Source organism: Miscanthus floridulus, chromosome 11, assembly GCF_019320115.1.
Source record: "Miscanthus floridulus cultivar M001 chromosome 11, ASM1932011v1, whole genome shotgun sequence".
NCBI classification, from domain to species: domain Eukaryota; kingdom Viridiplantae; phylum Streptophyta; class Magnoliopsida; order Poales; family Poaceae; genus Miscanthus; species Miscanthus floridulus.
Window position 1 is genome coordinate 94,041,157 of NC_089590.1, and position 10,402 is coordinate 94,051,558.

Below are 10,402 nucleotides of genomic sequence, written 5' to 3' on the forward strand. Positions count from 1 at the left end.
TTGAAAAGTTACAAAATTATACTTATAACATATGCATAACTTTTTACGTAACAACGTGTCATAATTTTCGTTATAACTTTCAACTTTTTTGGAAAAAAAATATTTCCATAACTTGTCGTTGTTGGAAAGTTACAAGTTATATAAATAAATTATGTGCATAAAGTCATTGCTGGAGAGGCTGCTGCTGCTGCAGTGCAGCAACACAAACACAGTACTGCAACAGTTTCTCCTACACAAATCTTGCAGCCTAAAGTCCTGTCCTCCAAGAACACAAACCACTGCGAGAACAAGAACACAATAAATGCGAATTATTGATTTATTTCTATACGATGGCAGACGAGACAGGCAATCTATAGTCGCGCTCTAGTAACTCCATTATATATCATGGCGCACCGAAAATACAGAGTGGCTCCCTCAGCCTCTCAGGTGGTTTTTGTTTTTGTTGTTCTTTCTCCTCTGTACAGTTTCTGGCTTTTGTTTTTTAATAAAATCTTACAGTGGGGGCCTCCCCTGCTGTATTTTTCGCTAAAAAAAAATACAGGGATAAGCTATTTCCATCATTACTATCTGGAGTCAAAATGTTACCCGTTTTACCCTGCTGTATATCAACATGTCAGCGATGCAGGAGACCTGATTAGCAGAAACAACAGTTCGACTACACTTCCATTCTTCAGGGTATGGACTATGGATGCCGAGACTTGATCGACTAACCATGGTTGAGTCTCAGGGCATCAGGGGACGATGTTGATTCAGTATTTGCAACTTCTCAGAGTTCCCTTTGGGGTTGTGCTAATAGCATTCACTGAAGCAGAAAAAGAAGCCCCTTGGCTTGTCTTCCTTCTTGCCCTTCGGTGTGTTGCCGAGGTCACCCCGAGAAGCCATAAGTGAGCTCGTTCCAGGAGATTCTGGAGGCAGGATTGTGTTCTCCGAACTGAATGTGCGGCGAGGGGCCAAGGTTTCTTGTGGCGAAAGGGTGGATAGGTAATGTAGGAGCATTTGCACTATCTGTGTGAAGTTTGGTCTCTCGTTTGGGTCTTCCTTCCAGCAGGATGTTAGGATTTCTGACAACTCCTCAGGCAAGTTATCAGCACTTGGTCTAATATTCTGCAGCAAATAAGGCTTTCATCTGGTCAAATACAAAACACATGCAGTGGTGTAAGAATAAACTAGAGTTCATGTGGTGGAACATATTTGAAACACCATGCAAGATATGTGTATATATAAACATACCAAAGCAAACATAACCCAGGGATGCCCTCAACAATTCTTCAGGATAATTGGCTCATGATTAGAGTATCAGGTGTTACCTTGAAAGCAGCAGCGTACGCAGCTTGAAGATTAGACATTCCCTCGAAGGGCAGTTTATTGTGAAGGAGTTCCCACAACACAATTGCAAAGCTGTAGACATCTACTTTGTGGTTGTAATGCTTCTTTTCTCCGTGCCTCAATGTTACTGTGCTGTACAACTGTTGAGATATTCCATGTTACATTAATAATAATAACACAGAAAAATAAGGATTCAGAAACTGACAAATATGAATGCAGTAGAAACCTCTGGAGCCATCCAACGGTATGTTCCTGTCTCAGCAGTCATCATCTCTGTTAATGTTTCTTCCCTAGCCAAACCAAGATCAACAAGTTTTACTGTTCTCTGGTCTGCAGTCAGCAACAAATTCTCTGCACGAAGTGAAGGGAAAAAACACAGACTAAAGATCAACAGTCTGAATAAATATCTGTCAGGTAGATTCTTAAAAGATGACATGGGACAAAAAAAAAAGGAAATTCATGATAAACTAACAAGATGTCACCAGTGGTTTAATAAACCAAATAAAAAATAAAATGCATTGTTGGATTGAACATATATGATCTGAAATTCAGATAATAGTAACCTCTACTGATGAAGACTACATTGTGCTGAAATTAACATCTTCAAACTATGCTTACATCACGACCAATCATTCAGGCTACTTTATATTTCTTGATGCATTTGGAACAGGAAATGACAGTAGGTTGGGCAAGTTATGCACTAGCAAAATCTCAGCTAAATGTTATGTTACTTGATAAATTATACAGTAGAATCACGACAAACACTGCAGATGACAGAACCATGATAATCTTAATCTCTTCTTATTATGGTTGGGAATAGCTACAGGCACAGGAATAAGGGCTAGTTAGGCAAGGAGAGGCCAAGGAGATCATGCAGCTCAGGAATTAGGCACAGGAACATGCATGGAGATCATGCAGGCGCCTGATTTAGCAATAGGGAAGAAGTCAGCTAGGCAAATGAGAGGCTAGGAGAGTTTGTAATCTCTTTTTAATCAGTCGTGAACAAAGGAGTGAATCAAGCAATTACAGCCAATCCAATTCTCATCTCCTTTCTCTGTTTCTCATCTCCCTGCTGCTACACTCAACCAGCCACCAAGGGCAGGAAGCCGGCGGCCGGCCGGCAACCTCTCACACCTACCCCATCAGGTCAACTACCCCACGGTCGTGAGACTTCTCTACTACAATTATTTCTTTTCTTTGAATTTGTGATGCATGATTCAACTTTAGTTTGTCATGGCTTCTGAATTTTTCATGCCATGGCAAACAAGTTTATGGTAAGGGTGGCGTCGATACTTGGATTCTTACTCAGATTCCTTGGATAAAGCATATGAAGTGGTGATGTCCTTCGTTGCTACAGTTTGTACGTCGATGAAGCAAAGCCGAGACCTAATAACAACAGAGATAGTGGCTTTTTCGATGACATGCTTGGTATTTCAGTAACTGAGGGACGAGCAGCAGGGACCATTGAGGCGGCCATGGACATACATGGTAGAGGCCGTGGGTGCAGGTTTGGAGTATGAGGTGGAAGGGCCGAAGCGGTTACAAATGCCACGAAAACCAGCGCATGCCTCTCAAACAAATTAGTCAGGTAAACTACTGTTATATGACAACTTCAAATTGTCCAGTTTCACATTTTTTGGCATAAGGTTCAAAAAATTGCAGGAACGAGAAACTTTTGGTGATGACAATTGAAGATTAATGGAGGGATTATTGGGAAATGCAAACATCTTCTACACTATCTGAGAGTCTGTTATCTGTACTCCTAATAGAGGTGACACTGCTTTATTTGCACGATAATTTTGACCGTTTAGAACTCTTTATTTAACATCTGATAATGCTCCCGCAGCATGGCTGTCACTCCACCACCAAAATAGAAACCTACAAGATGTGCAGCTGAAGCGAGGAGAGAATGGTCATCTGTTGTAGTTGAGGCAAACCGCAAACAAACTCTGTGCACAATGCAGAGATTGTGTGGGAGTCGGTTGAGTACAAATGATCCTCGGCAAGCTTATAGGTCTCATGGTGTTGATTCAATTATAGACTGATCAATTTCAGTAATTGGCACCTTAGCAACCTGAAGAAGTGTATTCCAACTCCTCTTATTTCCGCGGTGGAACCCTACCTAGGAAACAATGGTTAGCATAGTGATGAATTAATGCTTTAGATTGCAGATTGGCAGTATACTTTTTGTCTTCACAGGAGGAAAAGATGATTGGCAGTATATGTTCTTACAATAGCTTGTTGAAATTATATACAGTTTATATACTTAAGTAACCCATGTTTTCAGAGAAATACATCTTCATGCACACATCTCCAAACTCCAGAGTGGAAAGCGGTCAAATGCACGGTATTTTCAACTTGATATGTATGATTAGTCGTTTATTTATTTATTTTTATTAAAAAGTAGTATAAGCAAACGTATATGTGTCCATGTAAAGATCCAGCACTCTATCCTCCTGTTCATTTTTTAAGCATACATGTATTAATTCCTGATGCAATAAAATGTAATGGTCATTTTCAGAATGATTGCATCATGGTTGATCTTGAGGCTGCATTGACAAAACAAATGATGTGTTTTGCTTTGATGTGTTGTAGAGTATTGTGTACATGCATTACATTTAGAAATTATAACCTGATTTCACGCTATATAAGATTTCACATGCCCTGCAGGTTTGTATTCAGATGCTTTTGGAGAGGCACTTTGCTAATGTGGCCATCTAGAGAATAGTTGTTCAGAAATCAGATAGGAGAATTTCAATGTCTCCCGATGAATCTTCTGAGATAGATGCCAGGCCTGAGTTCCAGAATCTTGCTAAAGATGCATCTCAAGGCAGTGTTTAGTAGGTTCTATCAGAAGGGTTGGAAAATTTATAGCTGCGAGAAGAGCTAAATGATGAGCGCCTTGTACAATCTATCCAAACAATATTTATTCTACGATATTGGTTTGTTCTTTCCTCCAAACAAAATTTAAAATTCTATTCAGAAGAAGATGCATATCGTAATTTTCATGAAAAGTTGTAAAGCGTGGAATGATTCATAGAAGAGGTGTCTGTTTAAAGTGGATGTTAGGGGATTTTATGTAAGCTCGTAGCAAACTACAGCATGCTACAATAAAGAATAGGCAAGGGAAAAAAGGTTCTTAGATAACCATGGTATGTCATAGATTGCCAGAAGTGAGTACAATGCCAACAGTTGGCACTAAACATCTGAACTTCATCTTTGAAGAGAACAGTGGTAGCAGAAAAGAAATGAAGAATAATCACATGTATAAAATAAGACAACGCACACAACAGGAAACAAAACTTGATGTGAATCAATATATTAGAATATGCCACAAAATTAAAGGAGGCACAAATTTATTAATCACCAAAACTGGGGAAAAACAGATTTTTTTAGAAGATTTATGATAACATAACATTCTACAATCTCAATAACATGTAATGGAAAAATTTACCATAAAATTATATATATATGTATGCGGCAGCACTATTCTACACCCTTAGGTGTAGAATACTATTCTACACCGCAAGCCAAAACTGACCTGAAAAAAATACTGAGTAGTTCAGTACTACACCCAGTACCTCGAAATACTGAAAAATACTGAAACGCGACTACTGAACGGTACTGAATTTTGTTCAGTATAACAGTTTGGTGTAGAATAATATTCTACACCTAGGGTGTAGAATAGCGCGTGTATATATATATAGGATGTAATAGTGCAAGGAGAAGAGACTTCTCATCTGCAGGTTACTATAAGGCACATTTCCATCCTGAGCTAATCCACATGAATGCCATTACAAGATTGATATTCAACTACGGAATTACGGAATTTACTAATCAACTGTTAAAAGGAAGTAAATATTGCAGGTTAATTATTTTTCCGAAGAAAGTAATAAAGATATATACCCACATGGTAAACATGGAGAGCAAAAAGAGGTATATCCACAGTTTGAAGAAAACCACCTACTATGCAATGAATAATATAGAGAGCACGCAACGATCAGATCACAAAATGACAAGTCTTACCAGGCTTAAGATCACGATGAATGATCCCATGTGCATGCAAGCATTCCATAGCTCGGGCAATGTCCAAGGCAAACCCCACTGCTACATGAGGCTCAAGGCTCCTAGGTCGGAGACTGACCAAATACTTGCGCAACGAGCCCCCCACTAGTAGCTCTGTCACCACCACCATGACAGGTTCTAGGCAGGCCCCTATAAACTGTGAAACAAGCAGTCGTAGTTTTCAATAAACAAATGCATTAAAAACCTCCTCTTCCTCTTGGTCATCTCCTTGAGGAGGAAAGAATCAACATGACTGCAAAAGTAGACCTTGACGAGGTTCTTGTGCTGCACGCTTGACAGCATGGTCACCTCTCTCAAGAATCTCCCCTCCCTCTTGGTCATCTCCTCAGGGGTGTCCCCTTTGTGCACAATCTTGATAGCAACATTTTGGTTCTTATACCTGCCAATCCCAGCATCAAATAAGTGCTTGATTAGGAGAAAATTGCAGATGATAGATCAAAAAATGAGCCTTACTTCCCCTCATAGACCTTGGCATGAGCGCCCTCGCCGATGCGTGGTCCAACAAAGAGAAGCTTCGGGTCGATAAGCCACTTGGGATCGATGGAGAGACCTTCCATCCTTGATGGCAGCTATCTGTTTAGGGTCCTGTAGGGTCACACGACCCCACTAGAAACTTAAATAAAAGATCAACTTTTAGAAAGTACTTGAGGTTTGTTAGAAAAGGTATTTCCAAAAGAACAGATAGAAAACCTTATGGAACATATATAGGTAAAAAGGCTGAGATTTTGTGAATCTGACAAATTTATTTACTTTTATTCAGAAAGTATTCCAAAGTTGGTTAGCACGAGTAGACCACCTTACAACAAATGAGTACTGTGCCATGTATTCTACGGATTCCTGGCAGTAGAAGTAACCAGTTGGTACAAATGGTGGAATACCTCACCAGGTATACAAATTTTTAACAAGTTTATACCTATATTGTAGAAGTTATTTTTTAGATAATGTAAAGATTTATTCTGGCTTCAATCATTCCCTGATCGGACCACAAAAGTTACAAAAAAAAAACCACCACTAGAAAGATAGGCATATGGCCTAAAGGTTTATAGCCAATACATCTCCAAAAAAAGATAAAACCTATAAGAATAATAATAATCTTTAACATGCTAATCATGTAGTCAAACTTTCACGGTTTTTTCATGATGTCTCCTCCACAAGAACCAATCTCACAATAAAATGGGTGAAAGCGGAACCTAAGCTTGAGCCAAATCCAACAAAGGTGATGAACAACTCCAAATGCTGGCTGAGCTCTGACCACCAAGTCGGGAAACCAACATCACACTGCCCCCACAAAGGGCACCTCCTAATGCGAGGTCTCCAAGGAGAGAGACATCTGAAGACGCTGTCACCGCATGACGGGACAAACCAGTACTAAGTTTTCACCCAGATGGATCCACACAACAAGAAGTGAGTAAAGGCCTCAACAGCGTGGCACCGACAGGTGGGGGTATACCAGCATCATCCATGGAACCAACATTGCTATGCCGTTTGACTGTCATTGAAGCACCAAAGGTAGGTGCCCGCCGCTGGAACTGGCCTGTAGGGCCGCCATACCACAGATCCGGTCACAACTAGCCCACCCCCAACGTTGACACCCAAGAATGAGATCGAGGTCACCTTCACCTGAGATCGTCACCAGTCGCGTGAAACAGGAAGGAGATAAGAGGCAAGTGGATACAGTGAAGAGTGTGTGGCCATTTTTGAGACGCCACTGAGGGCTGCCGCCGCCGCCACTGCCGCCATAGGCCAACTGTCGACCAGGGAAAGGCACCGATCTAGATTTGTTAGTGGCAGCGTGGAAGTCCCTCCTGTCGCTGTGTGTTTCTGCTTGTAGAAGTTATTTGGGGGTGTTCATAATACATCAGTACATTTGGATACTTCCAAAAGGTTGAATTCATCAAATATATGGGGCTTTTCTAGGTTGAACCTTATTACCTATGTCCAAGTGATGGTATGTACATGAGGCCCATGTATACCTTTATAGCAACTATTGAATACCATCCAAAAGTAGAATTTGTCAGAATACACAATACCTTTGTACACGTTAAGAAAACCTCACAGGAAATGGCTGTGTGCTAGAAGGTCCTGTCATCCTGTGTATTTGACAACATCTACTCCGAAAGCGTCCACAAGTTTAGTAGAAAAGACACAAACATAGAGCACATCAACAGAAATGAATGCAACAGAATGATCATGCACATCCGACTAAATTCCGCACCAGGCTCACACACCATGATAATACCTCTGACCTCCTAGAGAAGAAGAACTAGAATGTTGACCAGAGCAGAAGCAAAAAATAATGAAGTACTAGAAGCCTATTAAATTCCATAAACACTGAAAATGGAAGGGTACCTAAACTGAACCAGTGGGTGGCCTGAATGCGGTCCGCCGCAAAACTAAAGCAATTTAAAACTAAGCCGCTGTTTTTTTTTTTTTTGGTGATGTGAACCAACTATCACGAAAAAAAATTGCACGCGCCATTGCATCACGAGGAGATCACCCACCAGGGGCAGATCCAGTAAAGGGGAAGCTAGGAGGCTTGTCAAATCAAATAGCTAAATAGCTTTAGGTTAGGGTTTCGGTGCTCAGCTTCGCACAGCATGAAGGGAAAGGAAGAGAAGGGGTGGGAGTACCTGGTGGGGTGCTCGTCGCCGGCGAAAAGACCAGCGAAAGCCTCAGCGCCTGGTTAGGGCGGCGGCGGCGGCGGCGACGGCCCACCAGTCGTCTGAGTCTCTGAGAGCGAGAGCGGTGCGAGAGAGACAGTCAGAACGCACGTGGACTCGGGAGGGATGCAGCGGACGGAAGGGTGGCGTTTGGTTCAGGGAAATAAAGATTGGGATAGGGAAACGAGGGATGGGATAGATTTGAACCCATGTTTGGACAGTGGGAAAAGAGGCCACCATATCCCAGAGATCCTATTCCAATCGGAGGGCTGGGTTACGATCGGGAAAGATACTGTACGCGCCTCGTTTGCGCAATCTTCCACAACATCCGACCGTCGCCGTTGCAATCGGAGGCAAGCTTGCCTCCACGAGGGTTGCAGAGGCCGTTGCTCACTTGGCTGCGCCGGCCACCGGAGGAGTAGCTCGTCCCACCGCGCGCCTGGGCCGCATCTCGCCCCGCCGGACAGCCGGTTAGTTTCGGTTGGATTGTTACTGTTAATTGGTTTAGTACGAAAAAAAAATATTATTCTTATGATTCACAGTGACGAAGCGAACAGGCCGGAGACGCTGCTTCTCGCGGGATCCCGCTTCTGTCCGCTCGGGCGCTGGTCGGGCCACTGGCGCACCGGAACGCCTAGCCGCGCAGGCAAAGCAAGCCCAGAAGGAGATGACGAGGAAGAACGAGCTGCACGAGCAGAGTCTGTAGACGAGACTCGAAGAGGTGTCGGTCACTTTTCCTTTCTTTTTTAATCTGGTGTGGATCCCACCATATATCCCTATCCTAAACAAGGTAAATCCAAACATGGGAAAAGGATAATCTCTCGTATACCTGCCTCAACTTTTTCGTCCTCCTAACCCTATCCCATTCTCCGTGACAATCCAAACAGCACCAAGGGGAATGCAAATCATGGATCGACGGCGTAAAAAAAACAAAGGCACCCGCACGGGCCTTCTGGCTGTTTTTTCACAATTTCTTTGGAAATTTCTGTTTTTTTTTGTTTTTTCTCTCCCTTTTAAATTTTTTATTTTTGTTGATTTTATATATATTCTCTTTATGGGACACTACCAATGGCTAGTACAATAAATAACACAAATAATAACAATAACTATGAGTATATAGTATATTGCAAATAAGTAAATGGAACTTTTTAGATTTTATTAAGGCTAAATAATTTTCTATTGAAGCTAGAAGCCATTTTCACGAGAAGAAGCTATAACAACATTTTTCTAAAATAAAACAATTTCTAAAGTGGTGACGTGCCTAACTTGCCTGGCAGCAACTCCGCAAAGTAGCGTCAGAGCAAGTATAATAGCAGGCTCTAAGTAACATGATTGCTGAGGTAGAGAAGAGAGAAAAGAAGAGAAGCGGGTTGTAAGCTTATGATCGGCTTAGATACAAGAACCAATAAACTTTCTAAGATAGACAAGTGGACCATGTATTAATGGTGAAGAGCTAACTACTATGTAAGTGGCCTGAAAAATAGACTACAAAAATTCTTATATCCAACCGCCGACTTTATTATTAGCCTTGCTATTATATTCATGGGAGGGGCCCAAGGATCCGAGAGCCCAGTGCGGGGGCACTGCCCGCCCCCCGCGCAGGGCCAGGCCTATGTCCAAATGGTCTCAGATATATCTTTGGAGGTTCATCAAACATCAAGTGACTTCATCAGCCCTCATCTTGTAAATGTACATCGAGTTGCTGCCCCCTATTTCCATGTGCATCTCCAGCATTTAAGATTTTTATAGTTCCGTGCCACAGTTTTTGCACCACGTTACCCCCCAAAATCATGGATATATAATTGTTTGGTCCTATGTTTTTCAGGCCGCCAAGAACTACTCTCAAGAGAATATTAGAACTACTCTCAAGCCCTATACTAAAATAAAAGAGCACAAAATATATATGGACACTTTCTTGAGACAGGTACTACATATCATCAGCAGGTATTTGTTGTTTCCATTTCCCATGTACCTCAGTCAAGATTTTTGGTCCATGTGTATACTAAGGGCACGACATATGTTTCTTTGTTGTCAGGTATAGAACAAGAACTGTGTTTCTGCGCCCATTGTGCGGGTTTGTCATTGCAGTGTTTTTCATCAGATTAGGGACCACGAGCTTAAATCTGTAGGTTATTGTAGCATTCTGCACGTGTCTGAGGTTTTGTAATTCATGATTCTTGAATACGTCAGCTGTAGCTTCCGCTATCTGTAAAAGATAACAGTTCTAGATTGAATACCTTCTTTGTATGTTCTTATCACTATACGTCATTTTTCATTGAAATTGGGGTACTTTGTAAAATCTACAACTACTATATCTTCTATTCCATAAA

The 10,402-nt window shown here is 41.6% G+C and overlaps 1 protein-coding gene and 1 long non-coding RNA gene across 7 annotated transcripts; one reads left to right on the forward strand and one right to left on the reverse strand.

The window, feature by feature from the left end:
• Positions 1 to 538: 538 nt before the first annotated feature.
• LOC136492663 (serine/threonine-protein kinase STY13-like) lies at positions 539 to 8,225 on the reverse strand. Of its 4 annotated transcripts, none has more exons than XM_066488655.1 (7): positions 8,043 to 8,225; positions 5,866 to 5,997; positions 5,659 to 5,791; positions 5,353 to 5,548; positions 1,553 to 1,677; positions 1,308 to 1,466; positions 539 to 1,104 (listed from the first exon to the last, which is right to left on the reverse strand). In XM_066488655.1, exons 2-7 carry the CDS (start codon positions 5,967 to 5,969, stop codon positions 790 to 792), a joined length of 1,032 nt encoding a protein of 343 aa, XP_066344752.1. In that variant the 5' UTR covers positions 5,970 to 5,997; positions 8,043 to 8,225; the 3' UTR covers positions 539 to 789. The 4 variants fall into 4 exon arrangements, with proteins under 4 accessions (XP_066344752.1, XP_066344751.1, XP_066344750.1 ...); XM_066488654.1 differs by having other exon boundaries at positions 5,866 to 6,018; XM_066488653.1 differs by having other exon boundaries at positions 5,866 to 6,025.
• LOC136492664 (uncharacterized) lies at positions 1,725 to 10,004 on the forward strand. 3 transcript variants are annotated; one of them, XR_010768160.1, is made up of 5 exons: positions 1,725 to 2,914; positions 2,989 to 3,097; positions 3,173 to 3,673; positions 3,997 to 4,268; positions 9,898 to 10,004. It is a non-coding gene; the product is annotated as an uncharacterized lncRNA (long non-coding RNA). The 3 variants fall into 3 exon arrangements; XR_010768161.1 differs by lacking the exon at positions 9,898 to 10,004 and having other exon boundaries at positions 1,729 to 2,914; positions 3,173 to 3,461; positions 3,614 to 3,673; positions 3,997 to 4,598; XR_010768159.1 differs by lacking the exon at positions 9,898 to 10,004 and having other exon boundaries at positions 1,729 to 2,914; positions 3,997 to 4,598.
• The last annotated feature ends 398 nt before the right edge of the window (positions 10,005 to 10,402 follow it).

Excerpts from the sequence above, each read along its gene's own strand:
- LOC136492663 (XM_066488655.1), bottom strand. The coding sequence starts at position 5,969 with ATGGAAGGTCTCTCCATCGATCCCAAGTGGCTTATCGACCCGAAGCTT. Across the intron at positions 1,467-1,552 it reads ACCGTTGGATGGCTCCAGAG|TTGTACAGCACAGTAACATT; the intron begins GTTTCTACTGCA and ends ATATCTCAACAG. Across the intron at positions 1,105-1,307 it reads CGTACGCTGCTGCTTTCAAG|AATATTAGACCAAGTGCTGA; the intron begins GTAACACCTGAT and ends TATTTGCTGCAG.